Below are 27,754 nucleotides of genomic sequence, written 5' to 3' on the forward strand. Positions count from 1 at the left end.
TAGCAAAGCCTACATCCCATTTTTTGAGTCCTCAGTATATGCCAATGAGGTGTGTGCTTGTATACATATATATAAAAGGGCTATAGGTGTGACAACAATGAAAAATAAAAGGTGAGATTTTGGGGAGAGGTTGATGTATGTCCCTGAATGTCTTTAAAAGATGTTTAGATGTAGAGCTTAGTGATATGGTTTAGTGATATGGTTTAGGTCAGAGGTTGGATTCGGTGATCTTGGAGGTCTCTTCCAACCTAGATGATTCTGTGATTCTGTCTTATGCTAATGGCATAACCCCAGGAGGGTCACACTGGCATAATGCTGAGGTAACTGAGAAGGAAATTTAGATTTGAGATCTGACTGATACTTTTCTTGGCAGAGGAGGCAAATGTGAAATTCACCACTTCCCAGAGAATTAGTGCAAGAGCTGTGCCACAAACAGGTTCTAGTTTGAGGATTTAAGCAGAGCTTGTTACTTTGCTTTATTTCTATGCTGTAGCAAAGTGTAGCCACAACAGACTTGGAAAGGAAGAGGGTTGTTTTTGTAAACAAATAGCTGCTTCTATAGTAGCTATCCTCCTTGCAGATGCACCCATATCCAGCTTTTTGTGCTAAGCAAAACAAGAATTATTTTTTATTTTTCAATTTCCTTTTTTTGAAGTGATAAAAATGATTCCTCCCTCTCCCCTCCTTTACCTGTATATGCCAAAATAATAGTGGATGGCATTTAGAACAGTTATCTGTAACGTGCAAGGCAAAGTTGAAGTCTTCATTCTGCCACTTTCCCAAATCCTGCATGAAATTGAACAGGTGCTTGAAACCCAGTGTTCATTTTTGAAATTTGAGTTTGATTTTCACTTTATTTTTTTTAACCCATGTTTCCATTGTGGACATACAAAAGTAGGAAATTTGAGACAGTTCTTGCACTTGGCCACATAGAGCCAAAAACATAATTTGTGACCATAATCAGTGCAGCTTTTATCATTTTTATTTTGTTACTTACCTTTTTTTTTCTGAAGTCAAAACATACATAATTATTATCTGTTCAACTGCATATGTACTGTGATCTTTTCCCACTAGTTTGTAGGAGCATCAAGCTCTCTTTGAAACAGTATGGCAATTTTATAACAGGGCGAGCCTAGCATCATCAGGATAAAACTATTGCAACAGCTTCTTTCCTCAAAACTCTTGTTAGATTATAAATAAATAAATCTTCCCTTCAGTAACTTTAAATCTCTGTGAACTGTCTGACTTTCAGCCAGATTTGTGTAATACCCAAACCCACTCTTTAAATGTATGTTAATAGTACCAATTCTTATGTAGTCCCATTCAGTATTTCTTTACACAATATTCTATATTTTTATTTGCATTTTCTTACCAGGAGGAAAATTACCACGATGACATTTTAATGCACAATATTTACTATGTAACACTGGAGCAGAAGCATGTTCCTTTAACAAGTGGATTCTTATTCTGAATCAGTTTTTCCATCCTTTTTTCGTAATGACAGCTGTATTCCCTGAGACCACAAATGCAGTAAAACTGCATATTCACTCTGCACATTTGTGTAGGAGTTTTCAGCATTAATTATTGACATGTTCCACCTCTCCTTTGGATGTCACTGTCCTCTGCACAGATTGGCAAGAATATTCATATTTTTCAGGACCTGTTTCGGAGCTATACTTACGTCTAAATCCCAAACAACTTTTCATGGGAGCATATAAATTCCAATAGATCGAAACGGTCAGTGTTCCCAGTATTTATCCACTTGTCAGAGAACTGAGAGATGAATGGCCCAGCCATGCCCACTCTGAACTCTCTTGCCACAAGCATGTCTTTTCTTATATGGTATTCATAGGAACCCAGATAGATGGACTGGTTGTTAATATCCCATGAAAATAAAGTGGGATGTTTTTGTGTCCATTTGGTGTTTTCAGGCTGTTCACAGATTCTGGCACAGATCATTGCATCAATTCCACTTGATTTGCCAGCATGCAAATTCTATAATTTTTTGGTTTTAATTAAATCAAAATTGTACTGTAAGTACAAGAGGCTTTGGGTTAAGTCCTCTAATGCTAACATGTTAATCCACTGTTTTATCCTGCTCTACTTCTTTTTCTATCCTGGGTGCTGAAGGTGAGGCATGCACCATAGGCGATGAGGCCCCTTTTCACATCCTCCCTATAAATGAATACTGAGCAAGTATAGCCTAAAGGGCACTAGCGCTACACAGCTCCCTTCCACCAAGAATGTGTCCTTTTCTGTGTCCCTACCTACTCCCTGAAGCTGGAGGAGTTATTTGCAATGAAGACATAAAGAGTACATTTTCCATTGTAATCTGTGCAGATTTCCTCCCTTTCATATAGATGATTTAATTATTTTTATTTCATCGTTGTTAATAATGAAATGTCAAATTTGTGTAGTAGTAGTAGGCTGGGACCAAAATGGGTGTTATTAATTAATATGAATGAGTGAGTTTGCTTATTTATTTATTTACTTATTTTTAGCAGCTGTTGCAGAGACATAGTAAACCAACTTGTTATTTCAGCTGTCCTGGCTATGGCACATTGGCACATTACTTTTATCGGCCTGTATTATCAGAAGGACAGACTGCAGGCCTTCACAACTGTGTGTATGTATTCAGTTTAGGGCCAGATCTGAACTGATCTGACAAGTTCCTAATAGTAGTGCCTTCACTCTCTTTGTCATATCATTCATCGATAACTCAATTGACAATGACCTTCAAGTACAGGATGCAATGCTGATGTACATCGAACACAACACTGATAAGAAAGTACTTGAGGGAAGATAAATTGTCTGTTGTATATTAATAAGCCATGCTTTTTGTAAACACAGGGCTTAATTAACTAAATATAAGTGCCTTGTCTGGCAATACACCTAAGACCTTCAAGAGCTAGGATATCTGAGTAATGGAAACAATAGTAGAAATGGTGACATCCATAGGGTTAGCACATGCAAGATGTCTTCTTTTGAGTCGTGCACTTTGCCACTGACAGCGAATGCAGTCTTAATAGAAAGTGCCCTATCTTTTACCTCAGCATAAATAGGCATCTTGGGGCATGCAGGATACTGTCATATGTCCCTGTGCATCTCCCATCCCCCTTCAAAGCTGGTAAATGACATTCACTACTCCTTTCTTGGAAATGTGCAAAAAGGATTTCCATAGATAGTCTTTGGAGATTTCCTGTGTTCTCATGTGTGTAATAGGTTGGTCAAGCAACAAAAAGGGAAGAAGGAAAGAATACGATTTAATTTTATATGTATTCTCCCTTCATCACCATTGGAAAAAGAAAGGATGAAAAGAGAAATTATGCAATACAGGTGACGTCAGTGTTAAATTAAATTAAGATCATATGTTTTTATGCAGCAGCTGTAAGCCTTCAGTTATGGGAGAGAACATGATAAGAGAATATATTCACAACAAATACTAACAGATCGCTAGTGTGCACGAATAATTAGTCAGAAATACAACAAAATTATCTACAATATTTTAAGTCAATCTGGTTTAAATGTGTAACCTATAATTTATTCAATTCTTATGCATCTGAATTGTACTAAAAAAAAGTTCTCATAGTGACACTTTAAAGAAAGAAAAATAATATTAAATTGTATTTCAGTGTATTTTGCTACAACTCTGAATGCAAATAACATAGTCTTAAGGTATTGATTCATAGAAATTCATAAAAACAGCCTCTTGAAATCTTTTAAATTATGGATAAGGAAATTTATATCATGAATTAGGAAATATCTCTGGTTTTTGCAAAGCACCAAAATGTAGGGATTTAAATGCAATTTTTATCTTTTTAATTCGTAATTATTACATAGTTTCAAACAACTATGAGTAATGATCAAAAATATAGTCTTATTACAATTAATTAAAAAAGAAAGTGTAGGTGCAAAAACTTTAATTTTGTTTTTCATGTGGACACAGAGATTGGGAAAAAAAATGTGGAAATGCTTAGCATTGTATTTATTGAGTTTTATTTTCCTGCTTCACAGATTTTGAACACCTCTGTAAAAATCTTCACAGCACTGTGTGATTCTTCTGGCCTAGGAAGAGCATATGAAATGATAGCCAAGATCCTCGTAAGGTAGGTTAGCATATCCTTGTCTGGCTGTCAGTGCAGATTCATTCAACTGTGAAAGACTTAAATTGTTAGAGGTCTGTCGCTTCCCATTACTGACTGCTTAAATTTTAAGCAGTGCCCTTCTTGCAGTAAGTGACCCTTTCATTGAAAGTTATTTTAAGCTGGTACAATTTTTTTTAAGTGTATGATCCAAAGCTTTTCTTTACCTATAAACTGTAATATGCACTTTTTATTATTATTTCCGTATTTTGAGAGCTTTTTTCATTTTTTTCTCACAAGTTTGGGATAGATCTTGCTGAAAAATAGAAATCTAGACATACTTTCCAGGTTAAAAAAAGAAAAACTTTAAGAACATAGCATGTTTAAGTAGGTGCCCCACTGTAATCTTTCCAGACTTCTGTAAATTTCCATTTACTGTTCTACCTCACTTTTTCTGTGGAGGCATTTCTGTTTAGTGCATGTTTAACTAGACATATATTTGTTGCAAATAAGACAGAATCATAGAACTGTGGAATCATATACGTTGGAAAAGACCTTCAATATCACCAAGTTCAACCATCAGACTGACCTCCTGAGTCCCATGACTAAACCATGTTCCTTAGTGCCATAAAAGATGCTTGTCTTTGTTTTCATTTCAGCATTTGGTATTACAAACTTCTTCCAGGTGAATTATTTTGTAACTACTCTAAGTTCTTACACAAATAATTTTGACATAAAGCAGTATAATGCAATTATCATGACATCAGAAAAAAAAAAGATATTAAAGGGAAAGTTGCAGTTTATCCTTCACTAATCACATGTTTGTGGGCTTCAGTGCGTGTGACACATGATAGAAAGCAGCAAATTGTTTATTGAGGAGGACTTGGCACCAGATTTAATTCATTGTGTGGAGCGTTGACCTTTCAGTGCATATAGGGATCAGCCACAATCATCTCATTTCATCTCTATGATACGCAGTTCATGGCTGTTCATATTCTGAGCTTCCTAAATAAGCACACAGGATAAGATGTTGAAAAAGCTGCAAAACAGACTTAGAAGACCATGTCCAATTTTCAGAACTGACTTAAGCTTAACTGAGAAAGAAGTAGTTGGTGGGACACTAAGTTGCAATGTGTGACTTTACATACTTGGCTCCCATGGTACAATGAAACAGTAAAAGTCAGGTGTCAGAGCTCTCAGAAGTATTCATGAGTCCTCCTCTGTTTGACTCTGCTCTGAGCCAAGCAGATGGACTTGATGATATCCAGAGGTCCCTTCCAACCTTAAATATTCTGTGACTCCATTATTTTTCTCTTAAGCAGTCCTTCTAGATTAATTCCTTTTTGCTGTGTAATGCTCCCTAATAGAAAACTTTCTGTAAACTAATATGATGTTTTTTCCAAACAAACTTACTTTTCGAAACTCAACAGCAGAATTTTTCATAAACAAGATTGTGCTGGTTTAGTTCGTTTGTTCTTCCTTACTGCTTGGAGGAAGAGAGGGTGTAAAAAAACAGTTTAATATAATGAAAAAAAAAAAAAAGCTAAAGAAAAGAGAGGCTTTTAGATTATTAGTTAAATATACAAGTTTCTGTTTACCTTACTAAACTTTTGGATATTTACTTGTCTGATATATAGCAAATGAGTCAATTTCTGGAAAGTTTAGAAAATATTGGATGAATGCATGAATAATTACTGTTGGTGACACAGTCTCCAGACTCAGCTAGATCACTTTTTACTTTTTTTTTTTTTTTTTTACCTGATCTAAGAAGAGATGACTGGAACATGTTGGAGAAAAGTGGCTGAGCCCTCCCTGATGGCTCAGAAATTGTCTATGTCTTTGGATTTTTTTTTGAAATCTTTGCTGCAGATGTTTCCACAGACCATGGCAAACTGAAAATCTTTATCATGTGCATTTAGGCATGTCATTTTCCAGGGAAAAATCTGACATAATAGCATCATGTTCTTGACTTATTCTGCCAGTGTCCACCATGGTAATGACTTCTTGTGGACAAATGATTTATACATCCAATTCAATCACATGAGCAATCCTATAAAAGGTGCATATTTTCATAAAAGTCTAATAGGGGTAAAAATCTCATAGGGCATTTTAGCATGAAACTGGAAAATGAGTTGCTGTAGATATGTAATCTCTTCTGCTGAAGTCATCATAACTGTTCTGTGGGATCATGAATGGCTATATCTATAGGAAATTGCATTTTATGCATTTAGAAAGGTGATGTCTAAGGAGATAGAAAGTATATGGCTGTATAAAATAACATGTAGATTTTGGAAGGAACTATAAAATATTAGTTATTTGAGTAGGAAAGACCTGTTTATCATGTTATCAGGTCTTGTGCAGGATAAAGTGTTTCAGTAATTCTTCTAGCATACTTTAAATATCTCAAGCAGTACTTCTTTTAAAAATACTTCCTTCAAAAGCTTGTTGAAGTGTACCAAGTGACTGCTAGTTGGTGTAAGCAAAGTTCTAGCTTTGAGAAACATCTTTCCGATACGTGTCAAATTGATTTCTGTTTGCCTGAAAGACATTATATGCCCTAGCAATTTTTATATTTTCTACACATGGAACATAAGCTTTTATGTGAAATATAAAAAGTGACCAAAAATACATGAAAACATTTCTATTAATTCATGAAATTAAGAAAACCTTTTTACATTTTCTCCTGTCACTGATTCCATTTGCTTTATTACTTTCAGCCTCTAGCCCACAAACTTGGTGGCACAATCAACAAACCCCTCAGTGGCTGTTTCATCCCTGCTCTATTTGATTTCTGCACTCTGAGTAAATGATTAAGTTTTCATGCATTGGTTCAACCAAAATCTATGTTCACTCAACCACATCCTTTATTGATTACTTCTACTGCAAACAGTAGGCCAAGTGTGATATACATAATTGGACAGTTGTCAGGGGATGTGGGTGTTAACAGTCCTGTTTTCCCAATTGGAAACTGGAATCACCTTGATACACAAATATTCTGCACTGTTTCATTCTCATTCCTTGGACCGAGGAGTCCTTTTCCTCAGAATATATGTTTTTAACTCTCAAAGGTCTGGTTGAATGGATTTAATGATTATACCATATAATATGCTCTTCAAGTTGCACCTGTGCACTGCATATAGAAAACTAGAAAAACTGGAATTAATATTTGTCTAACACTTTAACCTTGTCCTTTAACTTATATAAATCATATGCTGGATTTCTGTGGGGAAACATTTGATTTTCTCTTCTTAGGGAAAAAAAAAAAAAAAAAAAAAAAAGATTTGAAAAAAATATGTTTCTAATTTTAAAATTTAGATTTTTTTTTTTGACATTTGGTAAATGTTTACAGTAAAGTATGTTTAATATTTTCATATTAAATACATAAGTTAGGAAATTTTATTAAATCCAGCTCTGCTGGTTGACAACTAAGCTTTATAGTAGCATATTCATGAATACTTCAAACATGTTAGTTTCCAGTGTTTTAGCATCCTTTTGTAGCAGTCTAGCTCACTTCAGTCACATAATCACTGCAATATTGTAAATTTGCAGTGATGCTTTACTGTGTTTCCTGTGCAATGGAAGGCTCTGTCATATTATTATAATTACTCTGTTTCATAAGACAGGGAATTGCAGACTTCTGCCAGATTTTGAAAACACATATCATTAACGTAGTTAATAATAAAATTCAAAATATAAATAAAACCCAGACAGTCATTTGCTGCAGGAATATAACCTGAAGGTGTTTTAAAATAGAAAATAAATCACAGTTCTTTATCACTTACAGAAACTTTTGTTTCTGTGAGTTTCTTAATTAAGAGACTGTATTTTCTGTCTGGCTTGGTGGCTTGACATTTAGCATGCTGCACTCCTCCATTAGTGACTCAAGTTCATGGCTAATATTGAGGTCAGCTGCAGTAACACTTCAGCCTTAAAGGGAAAAAGAGCGTAGTACCTTACTTACAAGGCAAACCCAGATGTCTATCTTATATCTTGTAACCATACGGCAGAGATCTTATATTGTTAGTGTGCGCGGCTTTATTAAAAAAAAAAGGGAAATCTGCAAATGTTATTGTCAAAGTACATTAGCCAATTTTCAACTTGGATTCAGCTGTGACCTTGGGTTGCTCTGATCTCTCTGGGATTTGGAGGTGACACCTGCAATCCACAGTTTATAGGTTGCCCTGTGTGACTCCAGCAACCTTTGATCCACCCAGCCAAAGTGCAGCATTACACCTGAGAGAAGGCTGTCAGCCCAGAATTAAGAGACAGCACTGTATGGTGCTGCTGCTGTACCACCAGGGTTCTAGAGCAAGAAATGGCACCTCTAAATGATAGGAGCACAAAAAGTCTTAATGGCAGGCTAGCACTCCTACTTCCTACCGTTCTCAGGATGTGAGGTCCAGTTTCAGGATGTGAGGTCCAGTTGTACTGAAAATGTCATCAGCTGTTCAGTAGAAGAAAGTATTAAAATAATGGAAACTCCAAAAACCCTGTAAAATCATCACCTACATTTTCATTCTTGCCCTTAAAAATGGCACAATTTTCTGAAGAAAACTTCTGTTTCTCTCAAAGGAGTTTCTGCCCTCAGATATTCCATGTGGAATCAGTACAGGTTTCAGTAATTGGTTTCAGTACAGGTAGGGTCTAGACACCCATATTGAGACTACAATCCGTATTTCACCATAAAGCAGATGAGCCATCACAAAGCAGAGTTAATTTGGAACAGGGGGATAGATCTGCAGTCTTTGGAGAAGCCATCTGAGTGAATAAATAATTTTGTTCCTTGTCCTCTGCTTTAGTCAAGGAAAAGTGGCTGAAACTCTTACGTCCTTGGAAGAGTTTATGAAGGTTGCTGAGGATGTGCATCTAAGCCAAAGCCTGGTGGATGCATGTGTATTGCTTGGGAACATTTACAATGAAAGAGTAAGTACCGGCTGTAGTAACGATGTCAAACAATTGAGTTTAACTCATAAAAATCTGCATTTGCATATGAGGTGACCAGCAGAGTTTGATCGAGATATTGTATCTTACAAGAGTTACCAAAGGAGAAAATAATGTGTGACTAAAAACGCGCCTTAAGTTTTTGGGTAGGGTGAAAATTTCACAACATATTTAATACATGGGATATCATTCTAGAATGGGTGAATGAAAATTCCAAGTTCAGATCATAAGAAACGTTCAGTGTTGTGAAAATCGTGGATCAATTATTTCAGTGTATATGATACATTGAAAATGATCCTTTTTAAAAAATGAATTTATACTATTACTGCAAATGAATATGGAGTTTTTAATCTTAGCTTGGTTGCCTCTTTACGTTCTCTCAGCCAAATTTATGAAATAGGTGCCAGAAGCAAATATTTTGGCAAAGATCTGTGTCAGTAGTAAAAGGGATTTCTGTTCTTTTTACCTCCATCTAGCTTGACAGCTTTGATTTGGCTTATTTAATTCAGATAATGCTAAGGTAGGGTAGGGACAACTAAAAAATTCCCTTTATTGTGGTTCCTAAGGTTTTTTGAGGTGCTTCTTTCTGAGCCACATGCCAGTCTCTGAACTGTCTTTCTTGGGTGGGCCCTGCAGAAGCAGCAGTTCTGTTGGCAGCCTGCCTGGGTAGTGGCCTCCCCGTTCACTCAGCCTCCAAAGACACAGAACTTGCACTTGGCTTTTGTAGTCAAAAGAGTTAAAAATACAGGTGCAGAAGTGAAAGATTTAGAGTTGAATTGCTACATGAAATTATTTAGATAAAATTGGTAATAGATAGGAGTTGCTCTACAGGCTGGACAATGTTGAAATTAGGAAACGCTTTCACTATGAAGAAAAAAAAAAAAGAAATACCCTTTCTAAATCATGCTGGACATTTGAGAACTGGACCTTTCATGTTACTGGCAAAGTGCTGTTTTCAGTGTGTATGTATGAAGGCAAACAGGCAGCAACTGTAAATCTCACATTTTCTAGCTTTTAAGTACTAACTTTTGCCCAATTTTTAACAGGTTTTCTTTTCTATGTGTAATATGTCAGGCTACTTGCCCCTTTGCTTTTACACTACCCGCAAATGTCTTTTTATTTTCAGGATTGTTCTCACGCAGAACTCTCACTGACTGAAGTTACTGAAGTTACTGACCCTTTGCACAAGCAGTTGAAAAAAGTCTTACTCCGTATTCTCCAAGTTAGGCTGGAGATTTCTGTTTGCTTAAGTTCTTAGCATAAATGCAGAATCTCCATTGAAAACTAAGTTTGAAATTCTGAGAACTTGCTAAAATAACTTTAAATTGACCTGAAACTTTCTTTGAAGTAGAGGGTGGTGTGACACTGTACTTAAATATTCTACCCCAAATTTGAAAAACAAATAACAAAATTCTGTTTAACTACTTTTATATTTCACTGCTTGTTGACACCATTGCTAATAATCATTTATATGAGAATTGATTTTTAATAATTAACCTCTTTGGGGTTGTTCCCTAAATTGTTTTTCTCAGTTAAGAATTTGCTGCCTTGAACTGGGTTAGGGGAATAGAAGGGAAAAAATATATAGTGACTTAGACTTAGGAACCTATGTAAAATATAGAATTTAAATAGACAAAAAGATTTCACAAAAAGTTTTACAGTTCTCAATTTTCTATACTACTTTTTTTCTGCAAGGTCAGCAATGTTTACTAATACTGAGTCTTAATTAACATTTTTTCTCGTGGATCACTGCCTGGTTGGTGTCAGCTGTCATAGCCAGTATTATCTAAGTTAAGCTATTATTAGGGTATTTTTATTCCACTCTGTTACTTCACCTGGTGATACAATTTGTATCATCAAATTACAGATATCTCTATTTATATCCAGATCTATCCTTGGGGACCTTTAGTAAACCAGGGATATAACTTACTATCCTCCCCAAAGTGGCTTTGACCAAATTCACCTTGCTCTGTCCATGCTGTTGCTATTTTTTTTATAGTTCTGTCATCTCACCATTCCGTCACCATCATTGTCTTTCCTTAATGCTGTACACTAAGTTCCTGCTTTTTAGTCGTGATTGTTTACCAGTATGTTTCATTTTTTAAATGCCTGTTTTTATATTATACATTAGTATCTCTGATTTCTCCCCGTTTAAACAGGTTCCTTACTTAATATGCATAAACTCTGATGGAGATAGTATGACATTGTCATTTCGCATTTCACTTTTCTTGAGTTTCCTAGTCTGATTTGCTGCATTCCTCTCACTAATTGTATCACTGAACCTATTATAGTTTTCATGAGTACAGTAGGTAGATGTTTCTCCTTTCTGATTATTACCCTACTGCTTATTGTTCTTTATTCATTGCTGAGTCCTCATATGCCTGATCTTGCTCTCCTGATGTATTAAAACAGAATCTGAATTTCTCTTATCCTTATCCTTTTCCTTTTTTTTTTTTTTTTTTTTTTAAATTCAGACACCCTTTAGCAGTCATACAAATTTTGATCCCCAATAGTGGTATCAAGAGCAACAGGTATCAAAGTGGAGTCTGTGTTCCTGTCCTCTTTACTCTGTGCAGAAGGGAGTTTTAATTTTTCTAAATCAAGCTGATCAAGCTGAGAATTAAAGGATAAGACAGCTCTGAAAACACTTTTCATTCAGGAGTTTGCACCATCAGGGCAGCAGAATTCCTCATAAACTGGAGAGCTAGGAGGCATCTTCCATGGAGAGGGCCAGCTATAATTAGTCTGAATAGCCATAGAAATTTTTCTAGCTCTGACAATAGCCAGAACTGATTCCTTCAGAATAAGGTAAAGGATGAACAGTTACATAATGCCATGCTCCCAAGATGTTATTTTCCCCTTGTCTTGTTTGTTGACTGTTTTTTTTTTGTTGTTGTTGTTTGTTTGTTTGTTTGGCCACAAGAGCATTTAACTTTCCACTTTGGAAGCTTGTGATCAGGATTTTCTCCACAAATAATCTATTAAGGGGAGAGAGCTATCTGGAATTATTTTTAATTTTCCCGCTTTTCAGTCACATTCAATTCATTCCTATTCCTCTGTTACATCTGGTAGCAATTTTACATCTATTCCTCTTTTATATTTGTTGTTTGGCCTGTATTTACTTTGTCCAGTTTTATTAATATGCTGTTTATTTATATAAAGAGTTTATCCTAGTTTTCTCCACTGTATTTTTGATGAGTGCTAATATTTTGTTTGACCTTACTAAATTTTAGATCTCTTTTGCATTTAGGGGCAGCCACTGCAGAGCTGCCCATGTTATTTGAAGGCCTTCTTCTTGAGCCTGAGTTAGTGAGAATCCAGTAAAAGTTATTAATAGCTCAGACAGCACAAGTTACCTATCTTTTTCTAAAGAATTAATTTCATTTGCTATCACATAATCACACAGGTAGTGTTATTAGGTCCCTTTGAAATTCGTCAAAGCATTGCAAAAGCCTTTATTTTTAGCTTGTTAGAGTATATTGCCAAAATTGTCATCTGATCCCTTCTGTATAATACTTAAACCTTAGACAATACTAATACTAGAGCAGAAAGTTTCTGCATGCTACCTCATGTGATACCAACTCAAAATGCTTTCAACCATTACTGGACACATGAATGCTAGATTTCTGTAGGCTGCAGATAAAGAGATAAACTCTTTGGGTTTTCTATTTAGGAATGGTTGACAAATTTCTCCTATTGTTTCTCTTTTTGTTTGATCAGGAATATCCCTATCTTTTGGCATACTACCATTCTCATAAATCTGTAAGTTTTGATTTCTGTTCTTCTCAGTGCTTCATTTCATTATCATCTTTTTGGTTTTATTTCTTCATTTTTAAGATTTCTTTTCTAAAATTTAGTATCACAGTAGTAAATTAGGACCTTTCCTCCCACAGGGTTGTTCATGAAACAACAGTGAAAATTGATAAAAGGTCTGACTGAAATCAGTGTTAATACTTAGCATTGATAAAGTGATTTGCGTGATCAAAATACTACACAGACAGCTAAAAACAATTTAGTTCCTGAAAAAGATATGAGTATTGCTTTCTGCATTTTAGAGGTTAGGAAACACCAAGGGAGAGTGATTTGGTTAATACCATGCCATGAGTCATTCTGTGGGCTGGCCTCTCAGCTGCGACATCTCAGGTGTGAGGAGAGCAGGTTTTAACATCAAGGTAAATACAAGTGACTGCAAGCAGTTTTTACAATTCTTTTATTTCTTTCCTTTTTTTTTTTTCTTCCCTCTTCTTTGCTAGGGGAACTACAATAAAGCTTTTGAATATTTCACTAAAGCTTTTGAGGCAGCAAGCATTTTAAATAATTTGCCCTTAGAGGGGGAAACAAAGACTTACTGTGGCATTGCGAAGACTCATAAACTGATGGTGGCGTTTAACAGCTATATAGAAGCAGAAGATCCCGTCAGCCTCAAGTACCTGCTGGCATGGAAGGAGAACAGAAGTGACATGTGCACTGACCCTCTCACAGTCGGTAAGACATTGGTTATGAAACACATTAGTGCTGTATTGTTCTCAATGGTTAAGTCATTTTTCTTGTAGAGTTTTATTAAATTATTTCCTGGGTTTAACCTTATTGGATTACCCTTGTACTGAATGGAGGTTAGATTTACTCCTTTGTGTGCTTATTTTAAAGACAGAATTAAATAGGTTTAAATACAATATATCAGGGAGAAACAGTTTCTGGGGATGATAACTTCTTTTCAGTACTGTTTTCTAAAACATCACAGTTCTGGGCAAACAGTGATATGTTAGTTCAGTCAAATATCATAATTTTAAACTTAGAAAAAAAAAAATCTTACTTTGCAGTCAGCTCTTCAAGTACATCCAGAAACAATTTCTCTGTTTTTTGAAGTAAGAGGTAATTTCTGCTTAACATAGCAGACATAGCAATGAATTCAGAAGAACATCCTGTTTTATTTTTGGCATCCTTATATGTGAATAACATTGGGGAAAGGGGAAGTAACTCTTGTGATTTCTCCAATTCCCTAGTTTTAACTACAGGAGGGAGGAAAATTTTGTGTGGAGTAGACTTCTTGGCATTGGTAAAATTTTTCTTTCTTTTTGGCATGCTGAAGAGATAAAAACTGTTTAGAGTTCCCATGATGGTAACAGGGCAGTTCTTTCTTAATGCATTTCTTTTTGAATGACTATATATTGACTATATATTATGATTAAAAATCATAAATATTTATGATTTTTTTTTTTCTCCTGAACAAGTGGATATCCAGCATTCTCGTGAACAGACTTTGCTGGCTGGCAAAATTAACTGGGCTCATGTCTCCTGCAAGGCATAGTAAGTTTCTAGACCGTTAGTGCAGAATGTAGTGAAGATGCCAAGAATACTATCAGAGATGGCCAAAGAATCCAATGTCAAGCAACTTTACATGTTCCACATGGGGTTCATAAGCTGTAGGTGCAATAAATACGAGACCAATGAAAATCGACAATGGTAAACAGTAAAAAAACAGGAGCCCTGAAGAGATAGTTAGGATGATCTTTGTTAACATGTACGTTACTTCTTGCACCTAACAAGGTTTTCCATTCAGCCTTTTACACATTGCTTTCTCCAGTTAGTTGTGGTATTCATTTATATCGTGAAATGGTATGTGCTCCTTTAATCTCAAGTTTCTTGCTCCTCTTTAACAGGACATCAGGGATAAAAAGAGTTTGATTAGAAAAACCCTTTATGTCCTGGCAAGCATGGTAGCAGAAACAAGTTTTGCCTGCTGAGAGTCTCTTCCTTTAGCATTTCTGCCTAGTTTACCCTCTGTTACTTATGGTATTACAGTTTTCATTTTAGTTCCAGTAAACTCCAGGAACCCTGTGGCTACTGCATATTTAGCAGCTCTTCCAGTTCAATATCATTTTTCTCATTAGTGCTCCAAGCTTACTCTCATGATACCCAGATTACATCCAGGAAAACATAGTGTCACACTGTCAGCACAATCTGTAACATTCTTCATGTTTTGTGTGCCAAATCTCTAGTTAGTACTGGCACTACATTTTTAATATCTTTGTCTGGCAAAACATGACCTGGCACCAATTCAAGATTAAGATCTACCAGCTCTGAGTTTCAGGTACAGCCTTTATCCTATCTTCCAGCAGAATGTCTGTGCATCCTGTGATGAACTCATCACTTTGGAAATTCCTACTATGATAATAGAATGGTATTTCTAGCTCTTTCAAATAGCTCAACATCGATAATCTGCTAGATTTTTCTCAGTCTTTTTGAGGGTAAAATAGCTGAAGACAAGATACAATGGTAGTTCTTAATCCGCAGGGGAATTTAATGAAATGAAGAAGGAAAGTAATAAGTTTTCATTTCTGTCCTGACTGGATAATTTTTCTGTGACAAAAAATAAGAGTAGTTTCTGTAGTCTTAAGCAAAAGAAATACTAAGGCTGATGGAGGAACAATAACATTTAAATTCAAGTACTGCTAGATACCTTATGTCTTTCAACCAAGGCTTATTTTCTAAATCAATCATTTCAATAACCAAGCAGGAAGAACCATTAATTACTCAATTTACCTCAACATTTATTAATAAAATGGATGTTTTGACTGAAGTTGTCATGGAAAAGGGATGAGATTATCAGAAAACAGTGTTGATAAATGCACAGGAGAATGTATTTCTGTCTGCTGTGTTTTGACTCAGTCACCTGACTTCACTTACAAGAGAGTTATTTATGCCATAGTGAGATGCCACTGTAAGAACAAATAAGACTTTATTGATCTTTTTGTGTTTTGTCAAAAGTATACAAAAATAATTATCAACAATATCAGGAGGGAAAAATTCTCATGATTCCACCTTAAAGCCTAAAAAAGGAAATATTTTCTGTGGAGAAAATACTTCACAGGTCTTTCAATAGATAATCTCCTGATTTGTCATCTTCTAAAAGGGAGAAGAATAAAGAATCTGAAGGCAGGAAAATTTTGGATTGAATTTTGGATATTAATTAAATGAAATGCTCCTCAAGAATTATGTTTTTGTGAGTCTGGCAACTCTTGGTCCAGGTTATTGCATCTGGTAGTGCTTTGCCTCTGCAAAAGGCTTTGGGCGCCTGAAATCATCTAGACATTTTTAAGAGCAGAGTTCAAGTTAAAATATTTTGTTTTCCTCATTCTGAAAAATCTTCAGTTGTTTTCTTGAGAAATGTTATGTGCTTTTGACCGCAATTTATATTTATTGACTTTGGACAATTTTGCAACTTTGCAAACTTAACCCATTTTACTATGAGTTTTGTGTGTGTTTTGGTTTGTTGGTTGTTTTGTGGTTGTTTTTTTTTTGGTTTGTTTTATAGTAGCACTTAACGCTGCTTAAGTGTTTGTCTTACCTATACCATAAGTTGCAGTCTTGTGATCAATAGAATTATCTTGTACCATTAACGCTTTCATTTTTCAGCATGATCTGGACTATTTCTAGCATTCCACACCTGAGCAGCCTTCCATGTGATTTAAAATGCATGCACCAGCTAAAACTATAGCTTGGAAAATGCAATACAATGAGTTTTTAACCTTACTCCCATACATGTGATCCCTTGATATTCTTTCTCCATCTCCCTCTTACGGAGCTAAGGAATGGTACATTACATAATACGAGTGGGTCCTTTTTGTTGTATAAAAAGTCAAATTCTCATCTTATCAATTCATATTCTTAAAAGTTCATTTAGATGCTCCATAGTTATTTTCCTGAAAAAGATGTAGCTAACTTAATATGGTGAAAAGAGATCTTGCCAGATGAATTTTAGATGGAAGTTTGTGTGTGATTTTATCATTCATTAATAAAAGGATTATCCCTAAAGAATGGTAAAATTAGAAGGGAGGTGTGAGATCGAAAATTACACTAAACACATTCCATTAACATTTCTCTACTATAACTTACCACAAACACATAATTTATGTGCCATTTTGATAATATTGCCCAATGTTAGAACAGTGTGCTTCCTAATGTGATAAACTGCTTTTTTACTGTCTCATCTTTGTGAAGTACGCTAATTCCAGAAATACCTCTAACATTGCAAATCCGGGCTTCCACACATTAATAAATGATGCCAGTTACCTCAAATGCATTCTAATAGCTGTTATGCTAAGGCATTGTACCCAAAATGCCTGTTTCCTAGTGAATATTGGTTTTGATTTGCTAAAGTAGTGTTTATTATAAATCATATTTTGTCTGTCCAGTAAACGTTTATCGGTGGTAGCAGGTTTGTTGATATGACAACATTTGGGGGAGAAGGAGAGATATGGCATACTGATCAAAACTACAAAGCTTCATACCTTACACAGATGTACATCCTTAAAATAGTTCTTGATGTCAGTAGAAAAGTAGAGGCTTGTGTTAAGCTTCCTTTCCCTTCGTATTCTGTATCTGAAGCTCTGTCATGGATTCTGGCATATCACTGTACTGAGGTAGGACTACCAGAATTGGGCACATGCCTGCACTCTCTCAAAGTTGCTCTTTGCATTTTTGTTATATTATTTGGCCCATTTATTTGTTTGTAAGTTCTGTTTTGTAGTTAGCTTGTACAGAGGGTGAACATATAAGCTTATGTGGTGACTGAATTAACCCGCAGTCAGTGCTCTTGTAACCTTTCCACTTGATAGCATATCAGTGGGTTATGTAACAAGCTTGTTGAGGAACAATAATTAAAAGTGCACACTGTCAGTGACGGAATAGCTAGACTGACTTTAAACAGACCAAATCATGATTCTTTTCCCCTTCACTGCCACGCAGAAGATGGGAATGCTTCAGACCCTTATTTTGAATGTGGTGAATGTGCCCGTGCCTCCTGGCGGCCTGCTCGCTCTGTCCTCTCAGCCTGCTCTGTTTGCTCTGCATAGGCCTGGAACTAGGCTCCTCAGTGGGCTCTCCTTCAAGTTCCACGTGCTTATGATTTTTGTCAACAAAGTTAGAGAAATTGAGAGTTCATTTAATTGTTCGGAGTACATTGTTAATGTGACCAAAAATGATGACAAATGGTGTTTTCTCAGAAAATACAAATGAACACGAATGAAGAGAGTTATACTTGTTCACTTTGGTAAATAACAGCTATGATTTTAAATCATGGAAAGCAAGCCTGTGACCAAGTGCAGACTCCAAAGCTGTCCCTGTGCCAGAGGCATAAGGGCTCAGTTCTCAGTGAGCTTTTTTCAGAAGTAGCTCAAACACATCAGTGTCCCCTGCTGGAATTCAGAGGATGGCTTCTGCACACCGTTGTGGAATTTATCAAATAGAATAGTTTACTCACTTCTGGAAAAACACTGGTTAGAAATGCCAAAATATACACATTTGGGAAAACAGGGGAAAACAAAAACAGCTTAGAAATGCTTCTGTCAATTTTTTTCTCCTTACAATTTTCTAAACTCTTAGTGCTACTTAGTCACATCTGACGCTCATCAGTTGCTGAATTTTAGCATATCTCCCTTTTTAATCATCAAAAATCTCAATCTTTTTTTGTACTGCTGTGTCCTTGATATTAACACAAAATACCTTAAGTAATTATCAAGATAGGTGGCTGGCAAAAAAGGTAGGAAGAACTACCTGAACATATTCCAGTAACAACAGATGTGAAAGAGCGGTTTCTTTAGTTCAGTGTTTTGAATTACAGAATGATAATTCTGAACAGGAAAAAATACACTTAAGTATACTGTTACATACCTGTCTGCTAAATAGATAGTATTAACTATTTGAAATACCTTAGACAGCATGCTTAAATGTAGATGATGATGATATAGAACAGCTCAGGAAGATGTGTTTTGGAAAATAAGCTTACATAGTGCATGCATCTTATCTGAATTTATTTCTTCATTTATTTGAGTGATTCAGCTTAGTGATATGCTTCAATAGTTTTAGAAAGTGAGGGTGGTTATTGCTTGGACTACAGAAAGCACCAGATGTGAAGAGAAGAGCTGAAGAGATCTGAAAACACATTTTAAACATCTATGTTAGTTTTCCTTAGTGCAATAGTTTGTTCTGTTTACTGCTGATGATTGAAGTTTGTCTGAGAAAATATACTGGGGGATGCTTACACTCAGTGGTTTTGTGCTTTGTAGGGATGCATTTTATTATTTGTCCCATGATTTCTTTCTAAATAATAATTAGGCCTTAAATAATTAGTAATTTCCACACAGGATTGGACTAGGTCAGATCTGTGGATGGGCAATATTGTGGATTTCAGAAGAGGGTTCATAGAACATTTCAGTGCTCAGAGAAGTTTCTTTGTAGTCTGTGCTAAGAGTTGACGTTTTTGCATGTCTGGTGTTATAACTTCAAAAAATTCACTGTCATTCTGTCTCATGTGATTATGAGTGTTCTTGTCATCTGGAGTTACATAAGAACATCTTAACCAGATCAGAATCTGGGTTTCTCATCTGGATTTTTCTGCCATCTGATACTTTCTATGGAGATATCTAAATTGCACCCTGCAATTTAGCTTTAGAGCCATCCTATGCTAAACATTGCTGGCATCCAGCTGTGTTTTCTCAGGCAAGCTTTCTAGATCAGCAGAAAATGGTTCCCTAAACAAGGTGAATTGTTCTTTCTTGTGGAAAAAAAAATGTTGAAAGCAACATTCAAACTAAGGTATATTGTCAGAACCTTTAGTGTAGCTTTATGCACTGAACTAGTAGCTTCATGCACTGCTCTGTCAGTACTCCTACCAAAACTGGAGTTCCTTAACAGTTTAAAGAGTGAAAAATCTCATGGCAGGAGCTCAGTTCTACTCTGATCCCATAGGACTCTTAAATGGTACAAAAGAAATGGCAGCACTTGCCTAGCCACATTAGAGCACTTCTGGAGAAATCCTTGATTTGGAGATACCTACCTGGCAGCTTGAGGTTTGCCTGCAATCCAGAGCATAAGAAATGCACTGACAAAGAGAAGAGTCATAAAGCAGAACAGGTGGCAGGTACTGTGCTTTGGCAATTCCCAGCTGATTGCAGGACCAAGGAGGAATAACTGGTCAGCACACTTTGATGTGGCCTCAGGGCTTCTCCACATGTGTCATCACAGGCTTGAAGCACATGTGACCAGAGATGTCTCTGGTGACCTTATTCTCTTGTTCTCAAAAGGGAAAATGGATCTCCAGAAAGTACCAAACAGCAGACTTTTATGTGTTGTTGTTGTTGCTTAATATTGAGAAGGGTTGTTGTCATTTAGACTTCATAAAAAAACTTTTATTGATGCTATCTGCAAATGTGCCAACTGAGAAACATTGACCTCAGGCCAACATGAAAACAGTTCTCTGCTGTAAAACCATCCCTAGCAAAAGCTCCCCAACAATCTCTGGACACAGAAAATCAAAGCCAAGACAAAGAAACTGTACTCGGTGCATATTTTCTGTAACAGAACCCTTAGGTCATCTCAGGAGTCACAGCCAGCCTATCAAACACCTTCCTTCTTGGACTCCCAAACCAGCTTTCTTTTCTGCATTTTTTTTCTCTTTTTTCTCTGAGATACCTTCCCCTGCCTAGGAATATTCTTTTATGTTCCTCTTATATTTAAGTGACAAATTGCTTTTTTCATTAAGACTGTGGCTTGAAGATTGTCTCTCTCTAAAAGTAAATCATTTAAATCCAGACTATCCATTTAATACAGTGAAATGTCATACTTCCACAATTAATGTATTTATGAAACCGTATTTCTTTTGCCTACAAATCCACCTCTTTTTATTTTGTTTCTGGTAATCATTAGGAATATTTTGTGATTTTTCTGAAACAGTTCTTTTCCTTTTGTCTCTCCTCCTTCCCTGTCAGTTCTGTGACCTATTTATCTTTTGTTCTCTCTCCCATTCTTCAATTCTATATTGCAAATTATTCTCTCTTTCTGGCTCCATACCTTCATTCAGAGCCTTAATTTTATGTGTGTTTGCAGTTAGTGCTTAAGGAACATCAGCTACCTCTATACTCAGTAGCTAGCATCTCAATCTGAACCTTATTAGGTATCTCTCTTGTGCTGCTTGTACGATCAATAGGTTTGTTTAAGAGTTGTGTGTCAGTACTTGCAGTTTTGGTGCTGTTCTTCATCCTCTGTGTTTTTATTACGTGATAATCAGAGAATACCCTGGAAAGAATCGCACTTCATATTGAGCATCTTGGTAAACTAGTTAATAGAAAATTGTGAAGTATCAAAATAGCCTATAAAGAGATCTTAATCACCTGTGCAAATGGCTTGACCAGGTTTAAGTATACAACTAGGTGATTAATTAGCTTGAAGATCCAAATGCATGCTTAAGTAGATGACCGTGCCCCCAGGCTCATGCACTTGTTTCTACTCACTCAGTTAAGCATTCGATATTATCTGTAATACAGAATACTCCCATTTAAGGGTTCATACAAGTCTTGCTGCAGAGCCAAGTAATTATACAGCATTTTCTGTAGTGTCAATTAAGTACATCATTTTGACCATCTAGCTGTTATTCTGTAATACTGACATTAATAAGTATCAGATGGAGTATTTGATTAGGGGAGGCCAATTCAAAATTGTTTTGAATCAGTGCTTTTTCATATTTTTCCATGGCTGCTACAGTGGTACAATTAATTTTCCTAAAAAATCTGGCATGTTTTTGAAATGTAGTTGCTTTGGATGTTAGTCAAACACAACGTAGCTGGTGTCAGCTCCTGTGGGGAATTAATCTTCTGCAACAGTTTTTGAAAGGGGAACTGCAAGTGACCAGCACCTCTCACGTCTAAACCTGATGTTTATTCATAACTAAGCATAATGTCTATGAAAGGTGATACTTCAACATGGCTTTTTTTATAACTACTAGGCAGTATGAAATAGGCCTTCACAACTCATACTAACATAGTGAGATCTGCTTAGACACATTCAGTTGTGCCTACACATCTCACCTGGACACCTAAGTGATAGTAATGTGCGTTCAACCCATTGCTGATATAAAACCGAACCTGAAAAATGGTGGATGAATATGCCATATAGTAACCTTGCTCTGCTCATGTTGTGCACCCAAGGAGTCTGAGGAATAGGAGCTTTTGGTGGTGCCCCAATAGTTACTGTCAAGGAAAATCAGTGTTATAATTGGTCAAAACCAGGAGGGGAGAATAATGTCTTGCAGCCCCCTGTTTTCCTTATTTTGTTCTCCTAGTGGAAAATGTCACTTGGGGGTGATGTGGAGTCTAGCCCTTTGATTTCAGAGCATGTCAGTCTGCTGAACAGCATCTTGAGGTGTGCCATTCCCCAGAAGTGAGCTCACCTGCACTGGTACCTTTAGCTTAGTTTTGTGAATAATAATAAAGAAAATTATATATATTTGGTATTTGTTCAAGTATGCACAGTTATGCTGCAGCCTAAATGTAATTCAGACTAAACATTGAATGTTTTGAGCATTAGGAAATCAACTGAAATATTGGAGGATAACTGGTTTTGCATTCTTATCTCTTTCATACCTTGAAAGAGCTCACTGTTTGCATGAGAGACAGCAACCCTTCTGTTGCTGTATTAAAGAGGAGGGCTACGAAGATGGTGAAAGGCCTGGAGGGGAAGACGTACGAGGAACGGCTGAGGGCACTGGGCCTGTTCAGCCTGGAGAAGAGGAGGCTGAGGGGAGACCTCATCGCAGTCTACAACTTCCTCGTAAGGGGGTGTCGAGAGGCAGGAGACCTTTTCTCCATTAACACCAGCGACAGGACCCGCGGGAACGGAGTTAAGCTGAGGCAGGGGAAGTTTAGGCTGGACATCAGGAAGGGGTTCTTCACAGAGAGAGTGGTTGCACACTGGAACAGGCTCCCCAGGGAAGTGGTCACTGCACCGAGCCTGACTGAATTTAAGAAGAGATTGGACTGTGCACTTAGTCACATGGTCTGAACTTTTGGGTAGACCTGTGCGGTGTCAAGAGTTGGACTTGATGATCCTTAAGGGTCCCTTCCAACTCAGGATATTCTATGATTCTATGATTCTATGAAAACTGCTAGTAATAACCACAGCAGGTTAGCTGTGATCCCAAGAGCAAGATTGTTTAGGCCAACAACTTTGGAATTTTATCTGTATAAATTCTATTCGATTTTAGTTTAAAACAACATATTTTTTCTCAAATACTTTACTATGTTTTTAATGATTGTACTGCAATTATATTAGCTGTTTAGAAGGCAGATGTGCATGTTTATTTTATGTATGTGCATATATTTATATGTACATGCAAAGAGAGAGGACCTTGATGGCAAAGAGAGGGAAATGCTGCAAATATACCCAAAATTGTGGGCTGAATATTGTTTTTGTTATGCCCTTAAGATCCTGTTGATTTTTGGGGGTTGCACGAGTGTAACTAAGAGCAGAATTCCTCCCTTTCATCTGAGATGCACTATCAAAACTTCTGGGTAAGCAGGGACTGAAATAATTGGGAGAGTTGCTGAGTGTGGCATTCATGCTGGGGGATGTAACCTAGGTTCAGGTAAGAGGGAGGTTCAGATTAAAGGTATTCTAATAAATGGATTTTAGGGTATTCTGTTTTGCATTTCTAAAGAGTGATCCATTGAGTATTTGTGTTGAGAAGCACTAGAAAATACATTGCTTGCTAGTTGTAGTTATAGCATGTTTAAGGAATGATGGTGAACTCTAAAATCAGGACGATGCACAGAGAGATCTAATACGTCCATAGGAAAATACGGGGTTAAAGTGGACTACATTTTAAGCAGTGTTCAGTTGACTTGCTGTGTGGGGAGAGACTGAGCAGTCCTGGCTAATGACTTGTAGGTACTGAATCCTCAGGTCTCTCAGGTGGTTTCACTCGACCAGTTTCAGCAGAATGATGAAAAGGTTGAGATAAAATAAACTGACAGTTGCTACTCATCGCAGGCAGCAAGCTGTACCCTGGCAGATGAGACCCTGGGAGCCCTCTTTTTTAAACAAAGGCTTTCACTGCAGTGAGCAATGAACTCCACACAAAAAGGGAAAAGGAGAGAGAGATTGGCAGCTGGTGACCGACAGGAGGAGGGAAAGGAGGGAAACTGAGAAACACAGCAATTGTTGGCTAATTAGAAGCCATTCCCACCTACTTAATACCAACCCATTAAGCAGAAAACACTTTTCATCTTACTCTCGCTGCTACACATGACATTATACTCCAATCAATACCCTCCCACTGGCTGCCCCAGTGCCCACAAATGAATACATTGCAGTTCAAGAATGCAGTAATTGAGTTGGGGCAGTGAAACTGCAGCTCTCACAGTCACGATCTTTCTCTGAAGATACTAATGCAGTGTTTGTGATGCTCGGATAAAGAAATCAAATCCCTGTATTGACAGCTGTCAGCAATTGGCAAATGGATGAAGTCAATGATTAATCCATTTTAATCTTTCATTTAAGAGAGAATAAGCGTTATTTCCAGATTATTTTCCCCCATTTGAGTAAGAGGTCTAGGTTGTTTACACCCAGATGTTTAGATTTTTCCAGGGCTTTTTGAACCCTGATCCTTGGTTGTACCTACAGGATATATGCATATATGCACATCGTTGCATACGTGCAATGATGCATCTCTGTATCAATTCATCTCACAGGCTCCACTGTCTTCCAGAAGGTTTCAAGGTAATCCTAAGCTTTTAACAGTATTTCCAGCTTTTTTTTTTTTTTTTTTTTTGTAGGCTACATATGCTTAGGCTATATGTTTAATTTAAGTCCCACTACGGTTTTATTTTAAAATGTACAGTTTGGGCTGACTCAGTAGGCCCGCTGTAGTACATTGTGGCATATCCAGGATCTTGCATTTAGGTCATTAGGATCTTGCATATCAGTTCTACATTTAAATTCTTGCAACATTTATTTTCAAATTAAGTCCCATGTTGCCTGAGCCATCTGGAGTTGGTAATACTCTGTACAATCTGCAGTATAAAGTAATACTATGCAGACTGCCGTATAATTCCTTCTCCATGCCAGTTCTGTCACCACAGAATAAAACCAGGAGGAGTCTGTTACTCTCCCACCTTGGTTAGGGCAAAGAAGACATCAGTATAAGCCTTTTGGAAGTGCTGGAAAGAGGTCTTCACACCGCAAGTGACACCTCTCCGTCCCTTCCAATTCCTAAGTGAACTAAGTATCAGTTCAGGAAAACTTGGATGCTTTACAGTGCTAATTTGAAGCCATCTCGTTGCTGCAGATAAATTGTGTACAGTGACATCTGATATTTGCAGAGAGAGACTGCGATCGTGTGTGCTATTCATTGGCATAATAATATTATGGCATTTGCAGTATGCTATTTCTTCTGATGCTGTTTGCTGAAGTACTTCTTACATGCATAATTGTGTAATGTGCTATTGACTTGCTGACACCTTGAACTCTTGAGGTAGGCATTATGTGTGCGCAGTAACTTAGCCTGCTATTTGGGGCTCTCACTGCCTTACAGCTTACCTATATATGAGTAACAGCAGTTAAAGCTGAGCGTAGGTGATAAGGCTGATACAGAAGCAAATGTGCTGCAGCCTTTTAAAGTGTAAGCTGAGTAAAGAGGCTGCTACTCTGTTGCCTGTTTCCAGTTGTAATGTGATATTTTCATTTAAGCTTATTAGTATAATTAACATTAATTTCCACTCAATTAATTTGTTTCCGTATATTGTAAAACACCTTTCACCCGCCTCTTTGAGTATGCTCTCAGGGTTTCTTTTGGTACATATTAATGACAGTCTTAGCAAAAGGTTTGTCCTCAGAGTCTGTAAAGTGGGGAAAAAAAAAACATCTGATGGAGAAAGCTGGAATCTAACCACTTGTGAAGATGCAAATATCCGTGAGTTGAATATGGTAAGGTGATGGGACAGAGGTTTTAGTTCCTTGAGATATATTTGGATGGGACAATCAAAGCCACATTCAGTTTCCACATAGGTATGAACTTTATTAAATTATCTGGTTCTAACATATTTTTTTCTGTAAATTATGAGACTTTGATTCATTTAAACACAGAGGTTTACAAGTTCAGTCTTACTTTGACAGGATGCCAATTAGAAGGATCAGAAGCAGGCTAGGGAAAATGCAAAGAGCAGTTGGCAGTCTTTCCATTTCTCAGTGCCAAAGCCTGTGGGGTTAATTTGAAGATACCCAAATCACCTTGGCAGCATCATTTCTAGTCTTTTCCAGAACTGTGGAATTTAATGAGCCAGAACAATAAACATAGGATCATAGAAAAATAGTAATCGGAAGGGACTTTAAGAAGTCATCTACTCCAGCCCCAAGGCAGAAGCCACTATATGTCACTTCCAAAAGAAGTTTGTCTTGCCTTTCTGAAAAGATATCTGGTGATGGGCTTTCCACAGCATCCACAGCATGAACAATCTTTGATAAAGAGTAAAATCATGCAAGAAAAGAAGGGAAAAAAAAAGTTTTTCCTGTATATCTGAAGTGAATTGTTATTATTATGTGTGTCTATGATTCAAATTCAGTATTTGTTCTATCCAACAAGGACATTAAATTAATTCCCTCCAGTTTTGCAGTTACCTTGAAGAAAGGATTTATCTGATGTGCTGGAGTTCAAAAACAAAATAAAAAATTGTGGTGATTTCTGATAAGATTATTAGGGTTACTTGATTTACAAATGTATTTTACAAAGGTTACTTGATTACAAAGGTATTTGATTAGATATGAAGGAATGTAGTGCCTTCTTATGAGCATGGCTGTTGGAAGGAGGTAGAGGCAAGGATCCTGTTTTCTTTTTATGTACTTTCCAGTTGTATTACCCTGTGGGATTAGTCCGTATCACTCATCTGAGCTCAGTAATCTGTAGGCTGGTATCTATTCTAAAAGAGCAGGAAGACGAGGGGCTTCACCAGCAAGAAATCAACCAATGCAGAGGGAAGGGTTGCTGCTTATTCTTAAATGGTCTCGCTAAGTGCTCGGAGGCTTTGTTATTCAAAGTCTCTTACATAATTCAGGGCTCTTCCCTTTATGTAAGTTCCTGAAGTAGGGAAGCAGCTAAATTTCTGAATTCATCTTGTTGAGTTAATCCACTCGTATCTCATCTCTTACCAGAGATGCAACTGAACTAAAATGAAGTGTTGGAAGTTCTTATTTATGATTGCAGGTGTTTCATCTAGAGCCCAAGATGTGAGATCTGAACAGTCTTTTTTTTTTCTATTCTAGACTGTGTAGATACTTCAGGAACCAGACTCTGATTTTCTCCACATTCAGAGTTCAGTAATTAAATCCATATCTTTAATTAAATGAAAATTATGGTACTGCTGTGTGCCTTCACAATTGTTGATTCTCGTAAAGCTGTTCTGAGTCCTGTTTTGCCCATTTTATAAAGAGAAAACAAAATATATTTACAAGCCAAATAGATCGTGTTTTAGGCCTTATCAAATGCTTTTATTTCCTTCTCATCAATCCATATTTTTCCGGCTATTGCAACTTAAGGTGTTTTGTGTTTTTTTGATTGTTTATTTGTTTGTTTTATGGCCTTGAAGCCGCCTTCTAATAGTCTCATCTACAGTGGTTCCCTAGCTCCAGGTTCTCAAGTGAAATTCTTTTCTAAAAGTCACCTCTCCTTTCTATCCTGAGTTTTAACCATTACTGCCTCCCTTAGTAAAATATTGCATCCTACGGAGCATGCAATTCTCCCCCAGTTAGAAGCTGGCAAGGCTATTATTTGCATACAGTTCTTTCATGAAAAATCTCTGAGGCTGTATTTGTCCTCTGCAGAAGTTATAGCTAAGACAATGGAGTACAAAAAGCATTAATTTTCAAATAGATCAAATCATCAATAAAACCCACTCAAACTGCAT

General features: G+C 36.7%; 1 protein-coding gene across 7 annotated transcripts in view; it reads left to right on the plus strand.

Moving 5' to 3' along the window:
- Positions 1–27,754, plus strand: part of TTC29 (tetratricopeptide repeat domain 29) — a 126,312-nt gene that overhangs the window by 62,572 nt on the left and 35,986 nt on the right. For 6 of the 7 annotated variants that reach the window (XR_011809078.1, XR_011809079.1, XM_072037405.1 and 3 more), the window contains 3 exons: positions 4,015–4,106; positions 8,882–9,005; positions 13,277–13,508. Coding sequence is in view for 5 of the 7 variants with exons in the window: in XM_072037405.1 (XP_071893506.1) it covers positions 4,015–4,106; positions 8,882–9,005; positions 13,277–13,508 (448 nt within the window). In the remaining 2 variants the exon portion in view is untranslated. Of the gene's footprint in view, positions 1–4,014; positions 4,107–8,881; positions 9,006–13,276; positions 13,509–27,754 lie in introns of those variants that run through there. The other variant, XM_072037408.1, reaches the window with a different exon arrangement.

This window comes from Anas platyrhynchos, chromosome 4, assembly GCF_047663525.1.
Source record: "Anas platyrhynchos isolate ZD024472 breed Pekin duck chromosome 4, IASCAAS_PekinDuck_T2T, whole genome shotgun sequence".
Classification (NCBI taxonomy): Eukaryota; Metazoa; Chordata; class Aves; order Anseriformes; family Anatidae; genus Anas; species Anas platyrhynchos.